The 19,363-nt window shown below is 31.9% G+C and overlaps 1 protein-coding gene across 1 annotated transcript in view; it reads right to left on the reverse strand.

Moving 5' to 3' along the window:
* LOC134230297 (multiple epidermal growth factor-like domains protein 6) overlaps positions 1-19,085 on the reverse strand; it is a gene marked incomplete at both ends in the record, with an annotated part of 42,426 nt that extends 23,341 nt beyond the window's left edge. The window contains 11 exons of the mRNA XM_062712068.1: positions 555-721; positions 1,219-1,348; positions 1,429-1,656; positions 2,697-2,863; positions 3,065-3,236; positions 3,548-3,793; positions 5,071-5,240; positions 7,495-7,657; positions 8,881-9,123; positions 18,157-18,344; positions 18,935-19,085. Coding sequence (XP_062568052.1) covers positions 555-721; positions 1,219-1,348; positions 1,429-1,656; positions 2,697-2,863; positions 3,065-3,236; positions 3,548-3,793; positions 5,071-5,240; positions 7,495-7,657; positions 8,881-9,123; positions 18,157-18,344; positions 18,935-19,085 — 2,025 coding nt within the window. The remainder of the gene's footprint in view (positions 1-554; positions 722-1,218; positions 1,349-1,428; positions 1,657-2,696; positions 2,864-3,064; positions 3,237-3,547; positions 3,794-5,070; positions 5,241-7,494; positions 7,658-8,880; positions 9,124-18,156; positions 18,345-18,934) is intronic.
* Between the last annotated feature and the right edge of the window lie 278 nt (positions 19,086-19,363).

Raw genomic sequence — 19,363 nt, forward strand, 5'->3', positions numbered from 1 at the left:
TGGATATAGCTCATGTGATATCATTTTCGTATCCCACAGTTGTGACGTCACAATGAGTTTTGTGTTAGGGTAATGAAGTAAATTAAAGTGGACTTCCATATAAAACAGTGTAAAACATTACGTGTGGTGTATAAAACAAAATGAATAACATGGGATAAAAAGAATCTCGCATGATTTGCGGTTAGATATAATTTTTATCCAACTCGTTTTGTGCTTTTATCCCCTCACGAAGGCTCGGAGATTTAAAACACAAAACTCGTTGGGTAAAAATCATATCCAACCACTAATCATATGAAATCATACCAGATCCTTATTATCTTGCAAATCTTTCCATACATTTTGATAACAACGACATTTATCCATAAACAAAATGTTGATTTACATCTACATGTAAATTACTTACCTCAATAAAAATAACAACTCCATTAAGTATAAAGAAGAAGAGTCGTTATGGATAATAATAGGCCCTTTTGTTACTATTCTTATGGGAAAAAGAGAGTCGGATCCAAGCTTAAGGTGATGTACACAAATCATAAAATGTGTTTAAAAATTACCTGATAAACACTGAAGTTGCACGATCCCGTTGTCACATATAGAGGGACTATCCTCAAATTTCAGACATTCCGCTCTGGGAGAGGTAAGTGGAGTCCTACACCGTTCATCTATCTTAAACTTGTAACCCTTCGGTGAGGTGTAGACGTCCTTTATGTTTATCACGCGTCTATGAATAATATATAATAAAACAGTATAAAATTAATCTTAATTTCTTATTTATAAAAAAATTAAAATGTCCGAATAATAATACCCCCCCCCCAATGCAGCAGCGTTCTATTGCAAATAAAAATGTTACATTAATTATTATGGTGGGTTTTTCTTAAGAAATCTAAATAAGCTTTTTAAAGAACTCTCACTTGAAAATTTTTTCTATTTTCAATTTTACTTTCAAATTTTCTGAAATCATCATGTTAAAGAGCACCCCCACCTTCCATTTAGGCCCGCAAAGTATGTTTCATTAGTTTTTATTTTAATGTAAAATTTGTTTCTTTCATCATTTAACATTTTTTATATGATATCTTACATTAATCTTCCTTCACATTTCTGATTGAAAACTCTGTTAGATTTAAAGGTTTTAAAACCTTATATGTAACTTGCATTTTTCTTCAATGACATGAAACAATTTATTCTAACATGCCTTTGTTATATGGATTAAAATCTTACGAGGGTAGGTTCATTGCTCGACAAAGGACGCGGTCAGTTGAAAATCCCGTCAAATCATGACAAACATAATGCCACTTGTTGTTTTTATGATACTGTAATGTATTGTTTGTTTTGTCCAATCGAAGCCTCTCTGTACAAAAAAAATACTCAAATGTAACTAACATGTATAATACCGTTAATTCATATATTTCATATATATGCAGTACGTACCAACACAAGATGACGTTGCTTTGTTTCCATATTTGCAGTAACATGTACCATTTTCACAGACAGATGTTTTCAGATCACACGTGTGATTTCCTTTAGGACAGGAGCAGGTCTGGCCCTCAAACCCAGGCTTACACTTACATTCCCCGGATGTTTTATCACAGGAGAGAGTGTTCGACTGAACACATTGGCAATTTATGCAGTCACTTCCAAATGTAAATGCTGGACATTCTGAAAAAAAAGTTTTTTTTTATTCATCAACCAGTCAAAATGTATTGAAACACGATATTGATAAAAATATTGTTTTTCATCCTCAACAACTTATAACCAAATTTTGATGCTTAAAATAAAGTCAAGCATCTAGGAATTGATTTCATTGAAACTAACATTAACATGAAATAACAAATAAAGAGTATTAATATAAAGCCTAAAACAAAATGAACTTTAATTCGAATTTGGGTTGATAAATTGTAATAATTAAGGCTATTCCACCCTTCTGTGATTTCATAGGCTATTGCAAAATATGTCATTGATTTAAATTCACAACCAATAAAAATGTATCTTTTGGACAATTGCCTTTCAAAAGGTGAAATATTAATTATTGTTTAATAAATAAATTATTTAATCAATTCTTTAATATTATTTAACCTAAACCATTTTGCAAAGGGCAATAAATCCTTCTATATATCTTCATTCAGCATGTTTCGTCATTGTCGTGTAATGTTAATTAAAATGTTTGCCATGTTATTCGCAATTAAAACATACTAGTTTTTGCACAACAACAATTAATTTAGAACTTTCAGCATCAGAATTATGCATTTGAAATAGTTTTTTTGCCTGACTGTTTACTAAGATTTAACGATTTTTTAATGTTGGCATATACTTCTGTTTATTTAATTCTTATATCATAAGAAAAATGGCAACATATACATTTTTAGTGAATACTAGTTAATTTTTGAAAATGATTATGTTTTTCTACTTTGAATCCAAAAAATTGTGAAGACAAAAATACCTGAAATATATTAAGGACAAAAAAAAAAATTATAAACGTCTTCTGTTTATCTTTTCGATGGAAAAAAAATATTTCAAGCTTTGATTGAAGAGTGAATCACATAATTGTCACCCTGTACAAAATAAAATTCTTAAATAAAAGTACAAATTTAATTGTACACAAGCCTTTCTTCTGAAACAATTTAAAACACATCATTTTAGTTTTCTTGATCATCAAGATTAACATTTATCATAACACAATTTTAAAACAATCTATTTACCTTCGCCACAGATGAGTCCAAGATCTTCAAAATGGTTACAATACGCGGTAGAGGAGGTGTAACACTGGGATATTCTCTCCTCTGTACCAGCACACTGTATAAATCCGTAATGGATTGGGCCGCTGCCAGGGCCATAATATGCCTCTTTGCGAAAATCTGTGTAAATGCTGCCAAAAAAATGATATAAAGGCACATGTACAGGAGTAAGTTGTGAAACAGGATCAAAGTAGTATTTTCAAATATTATGATAATTAATCATATTAAAGATATCTTAAAATTAAATTTTCAGTATTCAAGTCAAAATCTGATAAATACAATCCGCCATTATTTTTTCACCATAATTATTCACCGATGTAAGACGACTATACCTTGGTAGACCAAGGTTTCTACACATAACCTTGGTCATTTTAGTTCCGGGAAAAGCGTTGTCATCACAAACCGTTCCCCAACTTCCGTTAACATAAAGCTCCACTCTTCCAGCGTAGATTTTCTTTCCATTACTTGTTACAGTTGTTGATTGATTTGCTAACCGTATGGGATCTAATAAATAACAAAAAAATATTTCAAAAATAGATACACTGCTACGCACTTAATTTTCGACCAAAAAATCATCAAATGAAATCAATAAAATGTTCTTTTCACACCTTAAAGACATCAGTTTGTATTTGTATTTTTTCCATGATCCGAAAAACGTCGAACATTTCTCCAAAACAATTTTGTTTCTGAACTCAACCCAATATAATACTTATTTTTCAATATGTAAATCGAGAAGGCCCTCGATATTACTGAGTATCTTTATAGGCTTATATCCAAAAATTGTGCTGAGGAGGAACATAAAAGAAAAGATATACCTGTACAATTGTAATTCTTCTTTCCAATAAAATTGGTTTTGCAAAGACACACCGGTGTACCTGATTCTGCATGACATTCTGAAACTGTGTTATTACATGGATTATTTCCCTTTCGGCATTCACAGGTGGCGCCAGTGTAGCCTGCTTTACATTTACAAGCTCCTGTGGTTGAATTACAGCTTTCTGTATTTGTTCTGTTGCATGAACAAAATGTGCAATCTTTTCCATATCTCCACTCTGGACAGGCTGAAAAAGTGATTTGCAAAATTCCATGACTTCGGAGGTTTCACATTGTAATCAATACATGCATTAATTCAACTTTGTAAAGGGATTTTATCTGCTTCTTGAAAGATTGTTCTAAATGATCTAAATAGTCTGCCATATTTCATAAATTGTACAGTTAAAATTTGGCCCGTGAGCATTAAAATTTATGGCTCTGAAAAACTCATAAATATTCATATTTTCTCATCCAGATACATGTATACTACAAACATTATATAACCCTGTTTTATACAAAGATTTCATGAATATTCATTATCAATATACATACATATAAGTGTTAATGATTTTTTTGAAATTTTCTTTCTATCTAAAAAAATGCATTGTGACTTTACCTTAAATTCACAAATATGCAAAATTTTCATAGATGAATAAATATTTTTCTAAAAAAGATAGTCAGCTTTCAAACGGATAAATTAACCTAATGAATAAGCCGCTTTTTGTGATAGGAAAGCTGTTTAAAGCAATATTAGTTGATTTTTTATAATGATAAAAAATTAGCTGCATGACAATTTTTCATAGAGATAACACTTATAAGTTAAATGAGACTAAAACTGACCATAAAATTTTTTTCAAACGGAAGCTTAATTTATATAACCTTGGAATATATCCGATCAAAACGAATCCCTCATTAATTTTCGATCTTAAAATAAATATTCTTAAAGTGTATTTAACTAAAATGCTTGCTTTTTCTCCAAACCAATTGTACTCATTATGATGCAAGAAGCAAAGATATATATTCCAGCGAATTTTGAAATCTAAGATTTTTTTCCAATTTATTTTCATTGTCTAACGTTGACGTCTTTTAAAAATGTTTTAATATATGAAATATATGGAGATAATAAAAAGAAATCGAGCTAAAAAGTCCATTCAACGATACAAAATAGGAGCGGACACGGATCTTCAAAACATCAAAGGTGGGATCATGTGTCGTGGAGGAGTGAGCATCCCCTGCCGACCGGTCACAATCGCCGTGTGCTTCTTATATTGATAAGAAAATATAAGAAAATCCGTCGACAATTCAGTGTGTAAATAATAGCCTAACAATCAGTATGAAAAAAGTCAGTCAGCAATTGTCGTAGAATATAATACATTTGTATTTTCTGACAAGGTAACATATCGACCATAGAACTTAAAACTAATTGATGACTTTGCATTACTGTTACAAAAATATTTCCAGCAATATTAACAGTAAAGTCTTTTAATAAAAGATGAAGATATATACAAAGTAAAACGTGCATCACCTGCTAAGCATTGAATCCCAAGAGCTATGTTACACTTTAATGCAGGCGCCATGGTTATGTTACAGTCTTTCATAGAAGTCTCTGTACCGTCACATGAAGCCTCGGCTATTTCGTAATCTGGCAGATTAGTTTTGGGAATAAATTTGGAGAAATATGCACTGGTATGTACCCTATAAGTAAATACAAACACAAATATAATGGGAGATTACAGTGCTTACCTCAACAAATGGTGTCTTTAAGTAAAGCAAAAGCATCTTAGAAGTATTATCCACAAGTGTTAAACTAGGGCTAATCTTGAAAATGATAGCATAAAAAAAATTAAAATCTTAACATCCGCATAATGAAAGCAATCATTTAGTGTGCATCGCATTTTGAATCACCAAATCAAGTTTGGTAATAGGACGCATAAATGCAATTACAAGATGTGTTTGTGAATAGACATAAAAAAAAAAATTGATCAATTAGTCATCATGGTGTCATTGAAAGAAAATGTATGCATTCTAAATCTGAATCTATCTGAAGCAAAGTTTGGAGTGTGATATATTTTTGCATATAGGTCACAGTAAATCACAGGACCTTGGTCATTTAATATTGGCCTTATAGTTTATTCAGCATATAGGTCACAGTCAAAGTCCTCATCGACCATGGTGTCATTTGAAAGAACTTTTACCAAATATGAAGTCCTATCTTCTATGGAAAGTTATGGCAAAAAGTGTAAAAAGCATTTTTAGCTGTCACAGTCAAGGTCACAAGATCAATCCTTAGCTTTTATCAATGCATACCAAATATGAAGTCCCTATCTTATGCTTCAAAAGTTATGGCAAAAATAAAAAGCTATTTTTATATCACTCAAGGTCACAAAATGAAGAAAGGCTTTTATCCGTGGAGTATGCATACCAAATTGAAGAAGCTTAGTTATCAAACATGAAAAAGTGTGCTAAACATCGACCATGGTGTCATGAAAGAACTTAATTGGTGGATTATGCATACCAAATATGAATATCCCTATGGTTCAAAAGTTATAAAAAAAATTAAAAACTTGACCTTGTTCATTTATCGGTCCGAATACCAAAATGAAGTCATATCTATGCTTCAAAAGTTATTGGAAAAAGCTATTTTCAGCATATAGGTCACAGTCAATCAAGGTCATTGACCTTAATATGAAAGGATGCATACCACCAATTCAAAAGTTTTTTAATGACAACAGACAAACAGACAAACAGATAAACGGACAAACAGACAAACAGACAAATAAATGACAAAAACTTGGGAATGATCCGGGCGAAAAAAAATTAACTCCCCTAAAATGTTAAATTGGCCATTCCTTTGCTGAAATTGCAGCGTCTGAAACCCTGACTGGAACAATGAAACACACTAGAATTAAGTATCTTCCATGCATGTCTGATCAACGTAGGGCAAAGAGGTACTTAAAAATAAAACTGCACCAAAAACCTTAACCTGGGACGCCGACGCCGAGGGTATAACATACAGGTAACCTTCCCAAATTCGTTGAGATAAGCTTTAAAACAATATGATCTTACAAATTTAGAAACAATAACAATGTTTGCGTCAACTGCCTGCATCTCTGTCCTGATTACATTTAATTCGTTGTATCATATTAATTAACTCAAATGAATGCAAATACCTTGAAAAAGTGCAACTATAACAGTGATCAATCACATAAAAACTACAATTCTACCACGATTATTGAAGACATCAAAGAAATGCCGCGGACATTATTCTCCAATATATCACGAAAGTCATAAAAAATTATCAGATCAGAAACAAATCAGAAACGTATCAAACCTCCACAGTTAAAATAAATATTTGACTCTAAAAAGTAATACTTGTTTAGACCACATCGATGTGTCCTCTTTTGCAATCTAAATACTGTAAATTGCATAAAATTGCTGATGAATGTCGGTTTTTATAGCCAAGCGGGGCTATTCCACGGACATCCCTACACATTTAAACACCAATAAAGCAGTTAAAAAGAACATGATTTTGTTACTGTATCTTCATTAAAATTAATCAATACATATAACGAACAAATTTGAAATTTAAAAAGGCTTCTTCTAATGCAACAAAAGCTCAAATTGTCTGCATTCTATACACATGTAAGCAAACAAATTTTCCCTTTGGTGTTAAATGGAACAGCGTATTCGAGACATGTTGTTTAACATAAAATCATAAAAACCTCGGCTTTTATCTTTCAAGCAACATTTCTCGGCCTTGGAGGTTATCATGCAACATTCACGAAAACGCGGACTTTATTTCTCAAACAAACCAAATCTGTGAGCTGAACATAAATACAGATCCCCGGAATTCCATAGATTGGATCAGGTGACTAAAAAAAATTTATTTTATATCTATTATAGAGAATCTCGAGTCCATTTAATATAAATATGATAAATGTTAACTCACACTGGTAGTCCGAGTTGTCTGCAGATAACGTTGAGTACGCTAAAAACATTATTCCCTGAAGGATCAGAGTACAATATACACAAGGGATTCCAGGTCCCATTACTGTAAAACTCCACCTCTCCTTTATCCATTGCGGACCTATCAGTAAACCGCAGGCCAAAATCTGCAAAACAAAACATGACTCGCATGCTGCTTCTTTACTCCACACTCTGGATTGACTAACAATTAATGAGGACAGATGACACACACCTTTGACATAAAAATTAAAAATGACAAATGTCATGTCTAAATGAGCATAACAAACAAGTTTTACCGGGTTGTGTTTAATGTTTCATTCAAAGTTTCAGAATATTTGGATTTGAAGTGAGACTTTGTACGTCTGATGTTTAGGTCCGTATTTCTTCAGACCCTTTTTTGTTTAATGGACTTTTGAGCTTGAATACTTTTCGTTATTTCCAAATATTCACACATTATATTTCATGAAAATAGGTGGCAACAGAAAGGTAGAATTTGAACATCAAAGAAGGTTATTTCTTGATGTATTAGAAAGAATGGAGGCGTATACAAGGCGAGGACAATCCCCCGCTCTGAAAAAAGACATTTCTCAAAGTAGTATTTTTTTCAAAATTTTATGGTTTAAATCATCTATTACATCTAAAATTTTGAATTTCATTGTTTTAATAATTTATTAATTATTTATTTTTCACTCATGTTTTTAAGACATTTGAAAAGAAAAAAGCTTCATGAATGATTCGAACTCTCTCCATAGCGCAGTTATGGTCCAAGACCAACCGCTTTAACTACTACGCTACGAAGTATATGCATTATTGACGTCTTTCGGTGTGATTTAAATGAACGAGTTTGTTAAAGCGTAATTTTTTTTCAGAAATGTTCGATTTTTATATAGAATGGGTTCAGATTCCATTTTTTTTTAACAAATGAAATAGATTTTACATTTACGTTTCCATCATTTAAGCGTTCACGAAGAATGGAGACTTGACCCATTCATGTTAAAAATTCATTTTTTTATAGCTCTATTAAACCCATTTTCCACTAAATATGCTTAACTGTCAACTTTGAAATAAAGATAAACAAATAATACAAGTCGTTCAGTAAAATAAAATAATAAAATGTTTTGAAGATGACATTATACTGAGAACATGATTTTAGAAAAATATAACTATTCTGTGAATTTTGAAAATTGAGAAACATTTTGTCTCAGAGCGGGGGATTGTACACGCCTTATACGCCCTCTTTCTTTATAATTTGCATTATTCATGTTATTTACAACAAAAATATGCCTGGAAATATATACCAATTCAAGCATCCATTTTGTTTTGTTTGTATCACCTGTCCTAAGGGATTTTTACTTTTTATGTCGCTCACCTTTACAGTTATTCTGGGGTGTTGCTGATACCCCCTTTTTACAAAGACATATTGGTTTTCCATTGTCCAAATGACAAATGGAGGTTTTGGAATCACAGGTGTGCTTTCCAGTCTGACAGTCACATGTTTCTCCAGAAAACCCGGCTTTGCACGTGCATTTTCCTGTATCATCGCATTTCTCAGTGTTGTTCTGATTACAAGAGCATGGAAGGCAGTCGTTACCATAGCGCCATGTCGGACATTCTTAAAGACAAGAGACAAAAGAATAATAAAAGTTGCTGTTCTTCAAAAAGGACAGTATGGATGTATATCTTACACAATCAACTGAAAACAAACTGTGTTGCAAAGAAACAAATGTATTTAAAATAGTTCTCTTTTTAACTGAAAGCATGTAATTTTTTTCATAATATTTAATGTGATTGTCTTAAACTGTAATGACGTACTTAGAAAATAAAGCAAGCTAATAAATAGTTGTACTTCTTCGCTTTTTATCAGAAAAAAGAATCAAAGAAGAATTAATGCTTTTAAACCAATGAAACCCTGCCTTAACATCTGGAATATGATCCCACCTCTGATGTTTTGGTGGTCCGTGATTGCTCTACTCCTATTTTGTTTTGTTTTAAGGACTTTTGAGCTTGAATAATGTTCGTTATCTCCATAATAATATTTCAACATAAACCTTGTCCAATGAGCTTAGAATTTCACAACTCCGATAGAGATGCTCAGTGATTATTTTACTTTACATTTCTTTTTTTTTAATAATTCTTTATTTTTGTTTTACACATTCTGTTATTTAATACAATAAATGATTAATAACAAATACAGAAGATGTAAATTTTTCATTTTTCAAAAGAGAGAAAGAGATTTTTTTTTAATTAGGGGAGAGAAACTTTTTTTTAAGAGAGAGTACATGCATGCATTCACAATATTTATATTAATCTAAATATTCATTGAAATAAAAGCTTCCAGTAGTTCCAGCAGGTATCAAACATATCCTTTTCACCATTTTTGTATGCAATATATTTTTGAGTTTCATAAAATGTATTCATAAGCGATATCGCAGCATGTACATTAAGTGTTTTCCCTGTGCATCTCATTGTGTAGATATAATATTTAAGCCATAGAACAAGATTATTTTGTATCATTATCCTATTATCTAAGAATCCAAAAATGAAATTATTTTTTGTTACCGATATCTGAAGATTTGTTTTATTTTCAAGATAATTTTCAAATTCTCTTAAAAAATCTTGTACATGATCACACTCCCAAAGCAAATGTTCGATTGTTTCTTCTTCTACTTGACAGAAGGTACAGTTTTTGTTGTCTGTGATTTTGATTTTGAATACTGTAGATCACTAAATTTTCGCGACACCTTATTTTCGCGAGATAGTAATTGACTCTTGATTAGCGAGACAAAATTTTCGCGAATTGTGGTTATTGCTCTATATAATCTTAAGGAATAATATTATACGCGAGAATTAAATTTTCGCGAGCACACTGTTTCGCGTAATTACGCGAAAATAAAGTTCTCGCGAATAAAATGTGATTTACAGTAGATATGAGTTTGAGGCCAAAATTTTGTTCAGAATTCGGTACTGGAACCATTGCTGTTTGCAATTGTTTGTAACTTTAAAAGGCAATTTAAAAATCAATTTCCATTCTCTGTCGTTCAGTTCAAATATTTCATTCCATTTTCTTTTACCAGTAGGTTCTGTGCTATTTTGGTTGAGAAGATTATAAAATTGCCTTGATTTTTTGCATTCTAAAAGAGTATTTATATTTGACATGACCAGAGGGTTTTGTGACTTAGTTACACTTCCATCAAAAATCGCTTTTTTCATCCATGCTTTAAGAGCACTTATAATACTCATATATTCTAAAAAATTAATTTTCACTTGTGGATATAGATCACAAACAGATTCATAAGTCAAGAAACCTCCCTCTTCATTTAAAACATCATTAAGGTATCGGATATTAGCATCAAACATGGATTTATTGAAAAATACTTTCCCCCCCAACAAGGATGTTGGGATTATAAAAAAGAGGAGCATTTGCTGTAACTGCAGTTGGGTTTTGTTTATGATGTAGCTCAATCCATGAGTCAAATACGTCCACCCAAAATTTGTTTTTTAGTGATTTTTTTAATATTTTTAATATATTCAATTCCACATGTTGCAACTTTATTTATATCTACTATTGGTATAAAATCATGTAGATCTCTATTTGACAGTAGGAGTTTTCTCATCCAAAATAATTTTAAGGAAGATGTAAAAGCCTTTACATTTATCATCTTTAATCCCACATCTTCATATGTTTTAACAATTACATCCTTTTTTATTCTATGTTGAGAGTGGTTCCACAGGAAGGAAAAAAATACTTTATCCAACTCTTTATAAAAATTTTCATCTGGGTTTGGAATTGCCATAAAAATATGGTTTAATAAAGGCAGAACCAAAGTTTTTATAACAGTGATTTTTCCTATTGGTGTTAAGTGTCTTTTCTCCCACTAATGCAAGATTGATTTTATTCTGCTTAACTTTGGCTGATAATGCAATTTAGACATATTTTGAAGCTCTACATCAAAATTAATTCCAAGTAAAGTGAATCTATTAGTCCCCCATTTCAGATTAAAATCTCTGTAAATGATATCTTGACTATATCTTTACATTTCATTTGTTTGGTAAAATCTTACAAATAAGTACTATACTTTTCTTTAGTTAACTCTAGTAAAGCGATTTTTTACAATGAATTTCAGATAGATATATTTTATTTTTCAAACTTCCTTCAAGTATTTTTTTTATTAAGACAAACTTTTTCTTAATATTTACATATTTTATTTTTAAAAACCTATGTTATTTACGATATATTAATGCATTTAGCCATTAAATCTTCAAAAAAGTTCTAGTGTAAGGTTTCTTATTGTAAATCAAAGTATCAAAGTATTCACTAAGGTAAACAATATTTAACTGTAGTAAATGTTGGATAGGGAAAGAGTGGAGAACATTTTCAAAGACATAACGCATTTTTACAATATAATCGATGAATTTCTGTCCTAAAACGAATACCCTCTGATGCAAAAAGAGGATGTAAGGATTTGGGGGACATTGTGTAAAAAATAAAAAAAAAAACAATACGTACATCTTACTAAAACCATTCAGGGAAGGTTTCTAACAAAAACAACTCGTTTTTTTCTGATATAAGTCATATCAACAGAGACAACGTCAATTGTTTCACTCTCAAAGCCTTTTTTTATAACACCGTGGCCCTGCAGATCAAAAATTTTGAGAATAAAAATAACACCGTGGCTCTAGCATGTACATGTAGTCATGATTAGATCACTTAAAATGAAGCCCTTTGATATTAAGTGCTCAATTGAATATCAAAAGGCATATATTCCTTTCTGTCGTGTCCTTTCATACATATTTTTCCATTATAAAGTTGAGAACCTTTACAAATTAATTTGTACAGAATAATTACATTTATCAAAACTATTTACTACAACGCCCCATTGATCCTGTGGTAGATTTTTGATATAAGCTTTTACTCATTTCACTTACACATATCCCGTGGTAGGTATTTGATATAAACTTTGATACCTGTCACATATCTTATGACTTACTGCTTTTCTTTTTTTTTTTTTTTTTTTTGACTAATATTGTAAAGATCAACATGAACGCCAAAGCTTTTGTCAATCTAACGACCATACATTTTTTTTTGATCGTATTCAGAACATGCTCTAATATAGGACACTAAACACCAATTTCAGGCGGAATTTTACAAACGATTTTATTTGACAAAAAGTATGAGAAATATTAGGAAAACAAGTGATCAACATGAACGCCAAAGCACGACTTAATGAAAGGTTAATTTTTGTCAAGATTGTCATAAATCTACGATTTTGCATACATTTTAGTTCAAAAATTGTTGAGGTGACTTTTCATTTTAATCAGATAAGAAAGGAAATCCGTTCTGTTGTTCCTTTTATAACATCTAAAAACTGGTCGTCAAATGATGGATGATTAGTAAGTCACGCCTACTGTTCAAAGTAGTCAATCTTTTGCGGAGGTAAGAAAATTTGTCTTCTAAGTATAGTGAATTCATCCATACAATCAGTTTTAATCATGACCTATTAGGAAAATAGACATTTGGCGCATTTTTTCTTCTTTTTTATTAGAAGATAAAAGCTTCAATGATGAACAACATGAACGATCTAGAGAATAATGCTTCAGTTAATGGATTTATTCATTTGACTTTTGAGGCAAATATAATCTATCAACCGGTAAATACAATCTAACAACTGGCAAATACAATATATCAACCGGCAAATACAATCTATCATCCGGCAAATTCAATCAAACAACTGGCAAATACAACCAATCAACCGGCAAATACAATCTAACAACCGGCAAATTCAATCTAACAACTGGCAAATACAACCTATCAACTGGCAAATACAATCTAACAACCGACAAATACAATCTATCATTTAGTCGAATGGTGACTGACTTTTTTCATATACCGGTAAATTGTTAGGCCATTGATTTCAAATTAATTGAATTGTCTATGGTGTTTCCGTTTGCCTGTTCATGACGAAGAACACAGTAAAATTGTGGACGGTCTACAGGACGCATACCCCTCCATGGCACCTGATCCCACCTATTATGATTTAAGGTGGTGAAAATTTTGCACTGTTTCCATCTTACATTGCTTTAATTGAGTTTTGAGAATAATTACTTTTCATTGATTTCATTTTTTCAATTATTTTCGGTACCTTCAAGGGTATATAGCTTGAGAGAAATTTTTGATATTTTTTCCTATTTTTCAAATTGACTTAACTTTTATATCTGCAGTCAAGGTAACAGGCCAATAAAGAATAAAATATTTTAAAAACTGACAACTCTTGATGAAAGAAACCATCAAATAGTATTTTTCAACATCGTGCATGTTGTAAATTCAAATGCAAGTGGTTTCCACATAAACGATTTCGCATCACTAACGTGTACTTTATCCGTATTTAGTACACATATATACAGGTATCCTGTAATATTTTAAAATCCTCTTAGGGGTTCCATCAAAGTTTGTCCTGGGAGGGGGAAGGCTTGAATAGCTTATTTTTATTTCATTATGTTTGGATTTTTTTTAAAATTCTTGTTTATGTTTCAAGTAGTAAAAAAGAAGGTTTATAACCATTCATTTCTGTTGAATTGATTATCTAAGTCATCGCTAGATATTGTTTCAGTTCATTGTGGCGCCAACTGACAAAAATAATGATTCCCATTTCGAAATTTGATAAGGGAAGAAAGATCATGTCCTCGACCTATTTAGTGTTACCGCTAACTTCATTCGCATTTTCTGTCATTCAAGTCCAAAAGTGACGGTTTCCTCTTTTGCAATAATTACTCTTAAACCCTTTACAAGTTTTCATTGTACATAAAGAACATGGCTACAGATTTATTATCATTTTCCGCTGAAATGTAGCTGGTATTGTTTGATTTGAATGAGAAAAATACAGATGTTTCATATTTCATGTGCACTAAAATGCCATTTGATAACAAATTTTCTTTCCAAAACGCAATACATTAACCAACATGTATGAAGGCATTGGCATTATGTTAATTACGTATTTTATATTTGTGCGTTAAAAATTACAGGCTATAGGACAATTCAGTTAAACACAACCAACAAAAATGTGCATTAAAAAACTGATAAATCTATCTCTGTTATTATATAAGATGAATTTAAAGTAGGCAAAATGTGAGAGGATTTTACATGTAACGGTCCACTACTTCTGCTTAACATTGTTTATATATCGCACAAGTAGAAAAACACTTAGATATACCACTTTAGTCACTTCAGATGCTTAATTAATCTTATCCTATACTTATCAGCCTCACAAATAGGGGGAACAAAATGTATAGTTCTCATCGCCCGCGTGGCGCAGCCATTAGAGGGTTTGCTATAGAATCACGGAGACAGAAGTTGAAATTTGCGTCGCTAGTTAGAATCACACTGAGAAAAGTGGAGCCTGGTTCTTAGGGTGATACCGAATAAACTGAGGTTTTGTGTCGGAATAGATGCTGACACAAAAAAATCCCTCACTGCTCAAAATTTTATGTCCCGAGTACACATCCAAATCATTGGCCCCTGAGCGGAAAGTGGAAGCGTCTCAATATGTCAGAGTGAAAAATTCTCGAAAGGGCATTCAAAAAACAAAACAAAATTGAAGTTCTCACAAAATCTTTAAAATACACAAGCCATTACCTCATTTTTTATTATTTATCATCAAAGCTATTGTCAAAGAGCTGACTCTTAAAAATATTCTTCACTGTATAGTTTTAAAAATTGGACACGGATTTCAAAGTTAATATTTTCTGTATATTTCTGTATAATATCACGAATTATATATTTTAATAGCATTTTACACAAAAATTAATTAAAAATCTTATTTTATTTAAAAGTTATTAAAACTTTAAATTTTTTGGTGGGTTTATTGACACATCCTTGCACTTTCACAAATCTTAACTTTATTCTTAATCCTTAGTAAAAGTATGGCAATGCCTGGTGTATTAATAAATTTTAAAACCTTAAAAATAAGGCTATTCAGAGTTGAAATGTTAGAAAGCAGAACTACTTCACAAGTATCGCCATTCCGTTGTGTACAGAGTTTTGCGAATCGATCACACTCGTGTTATGTACACAGGTTTTTGTAAACATGTTATTGTTTGATGTTTACGATTCATCGGGTGCGTTAAATCGCTTAACAGTCTGTTTATATATCTGCACAAGTAGACAATATATTGTGTGTTTGTTTTGCTTTAGATGTCTACTCTGAATTTTCTGGATTATAGTATTAAATTTTTCATTAATACACATCGGGATTGCCACTTTTCCCGGTTAAGAATAAAGTTAAGATTTGTGAAAGTGCAAGGATGTGTCAATCAAACCCGCCAAAAAATTTAAAGTTTTTATAACTTTTAAATGAAATAAGATTTTTAATTAATTTTTGTGTGAAATGCTATTAAAATATATCCCTCACTGTAATAGTTATCCAGAGAAAATATCCAATTTCAAATCTGTGTCAGAAAGTGGGGACCTTTAAAGACAAAAACAAATAAATCAGCAAAATAAAAAACAACATTCATTCTCACAAGATCTTTAAAATACACATATGCCCCTTTATTAATATTTTAGGATTATTTCAAAGACATTGTTATTATGCCTCCACCTCACACCCTTTGCAGGGTAAGAAAAGACAAAAAAAACAAAAGGTTACAAAATGCAACATGATATTTAGAGTGTGTTGTGAGCTTCTTCTCTCAATTTTTGATAGATGCAAGTGGCAATTTGTATCTTTTTCCTTTGAAAGAATAGTAATGAGTCCTCCTTTCTGACTTGTCAGTCACCAAAAACTGAACTGAACTGAGCAATAGAAAAATTGTTTTTGAAGACATAAGTATTAATCAAAGATAATGTTCAGCTGAACTCGATAAAGGTTATACATGTAGGTGAATCATTTGAGAGAAGCTTCCTACTAATGTATGTGTGCATCTCTTGCTGCATCAATGGGGAAAATGGAATTGCTCCAAAAAACTAACTTTAACCTAGTTACTAATTAAGAAAATGAAGGTCTGATTCAGTAAAAGGAGTCAATCTGGAAGTTTACATCCATAATCCATAAACCATTCCAGATAAATCATCATGAGGCATAAATTATATGGAAAATTATCTACAACGTGAACTTTAACTTCATCAATTATCCTGTAATTGAAGGTCAGATTCAATATTTGAGGCATATTTTATAATTTGCAGCTAACGGTTGGAAAAGGTTTCACTGGGATTGCAACTGCTGCAAAGGACGATCAATTTCACAAATTATGAAAGCTGAATTAGCAAATATTCATAAAAGGTATGTATATGCACACTGCTTTCAGACTTGATTCGGATGCTGGATCTAGGGACATTTTCCAGATAATGGTGAAATTTTATTACCAAGTTAGTATTCACCCCTTTGGTAACCAAATTTGCAAGATATACCTCTAGCGATGAACATCTACCAAACATACTTCAGATGCTGGATATAATTTACAATATTGACCACTTTATTTTATTTCAAAATAACTATGATCCCCGTGGCGATAAAACTAGTATTCCTGATGCATCTGTGATTGCATACTACCATATACATTACTAGTAAGCTTCAGATGCTGGATCTGACCTACACATTCTGAATAACTAGCGAATCAAATTTAAGTTTTTGGAGCACCATGTTTCGCTACCAAAGGGATAATTGTAATTCAAAATAAACTTGCTTTTTATACTTTAATCGGAATACCAGCGCCTACGCAAACGTTGAGGTATAGAATAAGCCTAGCTGCATAACTGTAACGTACCAAATATATATATTGACAGACCGGAGAGTCATCCATCGAAAAAATGTTTCTTTATTGCGCATAAAAAGTTGCGCTTGGTTCAGGATTAATTCTTCCAACGTAATCGGGAGGCCCGGGTTCAATTCTAGTTCTCGGCGCCGCGTCAAACGGTTACCTTAGACGTAAAGATAGGTAGTGATTGTTCCTTCGCCAAGCGCTCGGCACTAGAAGTAAAAGTTAAGGGTCTTTCGGATATAACCTTGAAAACGTAGGTACCGTGTCACGGTAATCGTTGGCATGATAAAGAAGCCTCACTGCTCAATGGCCCTGAGTGCCGAGTATAGGTTTAAATTTGAAGCCCGTCACCGGCATACGGTGAAGTCTCCATATGAGTGAAAAATTCTCGAGAGGGACGTTAAAAAGCATACAATCAATCAATTCTTCCAAACTCCTACCTTAATTGCAAAAAATGCATGATTTAAAAAAAAATCCTACTACTCTATCACGTACTCTCGTAGTTGATATTTGCACGAAGAGCGTTGGGCCGAAGTATCTTCCAAACCAAAATGGCAGTATATATATTTTGATTTTCATTTCAGGGCAAGGAGGTTACTAACACCAATTATAAGGAATTATTTGTTGTCAAAACAGTGAAAAATATATTTAGGAACACATGGTTAGTAATATTTTGGTAGGACAGTTTCAAAAACACAGAGAAATAAATCGAAAAAAACAAGCGCATTAAATAATAGTTTTTTCCGGCCTGTGGTCAATATATTTTTCGGAGAGCTACAGTTCGATCTGCTGTTAAGAAAACCCCCATCTAGACTTAATGGAGTTAATAATAGAGAACTTGACAATTAAGCTGGCCTATGAACCACATGCATGAGAGAATGTATTTACTCACGTGATCCACAAATGACTGTAAAACGAGGCTGACTGCCACACCTCCCTTCAGGAATATCGCGGTCAAAATGATAAGGACATTTATGTAGAGCTGTTTCATTTCCAAGACAATGATAATTCAAATGCTGTATTGATTTGGATTTCTCAGGAAGATCTTTGATGGATCGAAATTCTGCTACACATCGAGTTCTGAAAAAAATAACAAACACAGTATTGGGAGTATGCTCATCTCAGTATTTTCATAACACACGGGAATTAATTTAACAAGGGATTTATCATTTCGACAGACGTTTATATGTCTGGATTTTCTTAAATTAAATAAAATTTATGGTTGGTTTTCTTCATTTAATTGTTATCAAGCAAGGAATAAACAAGCTATTTCAAGCTTTGGTTAGGGTTTATTCCAAGATAGAGTCAGCATTTTCTGCTTCAAGGCAAAAGCACAAAGGGGTTAAAGTTATAATCGAGAATCACTTCTTCAAATATATGAATTTCTGACATTTTTCTTTGAAAACCGTGCTACCACGGGTTTTGTGTAAGTCATAGGGAGTTGTTATTTAAAATATGTCATCACAAAATCTCAAACAAAAAAAATCAGAACATATCGAAAACTATGTTATTCCATTTTCTAACCTTCACCACGAAGAAATAGAAATCTTTTATGACATAAACTTTTCTTTTATGAAAAAAATCACTAAATATGGTCAGATACATGCATTTGTATTTAAAGTGAACAGATATATTTTGCTATAGTTTGATGGACAAAAGATTACACTCACGATGGCTGTCCCAGTTGTCTGCAAACAACTCGGGCGTTGGCTGGATACCAGTGTGGACCACACATTGTATGCCATTTCTGGTTGTAATGGGCTTCCACAATATAACTTCCATCCTCAGACTCAAAGTTCGTGAGACGAACCAGATCGAAACCTTAAAAAATTAAACAATGTGCTTCATTTAAAAAAAACATGGCGATTTTCTTTTACTTGTTTTAAATATCTTACATGTACAATATATATAATGAATTGCATTTAAAAACTTTGATGATCCAAAAATTAAACTGCAACATGGATTTTTTCCCAAATAAAACATAAACACCCATTCCCTACAAAATGTATGCTTCATGATATGAAACACTCAATTTTTTATGAACCTGCAAGGAGAAATTAAAATAACAAGAGGCCCATGGGCCATATCGCTCAACTGAG

Source organism: Saccostrea cucullata, unplaced genomic scaffold (assembly GCF_032062105.1).
Source record: "Saccostrea cucullata isolate Sc308-1 unplaced genomic scaffold, CSIRO_AGI_Scuc_v1 ctg23244, whole genome shotgun sequence".
Classification (NCBI taxonomy): Eukaryota; Metazoa; Mollusca; class Bivalvia; order Ostreida; family Ostreidae; genus Saccostrea; species Saccostrea cuccullata.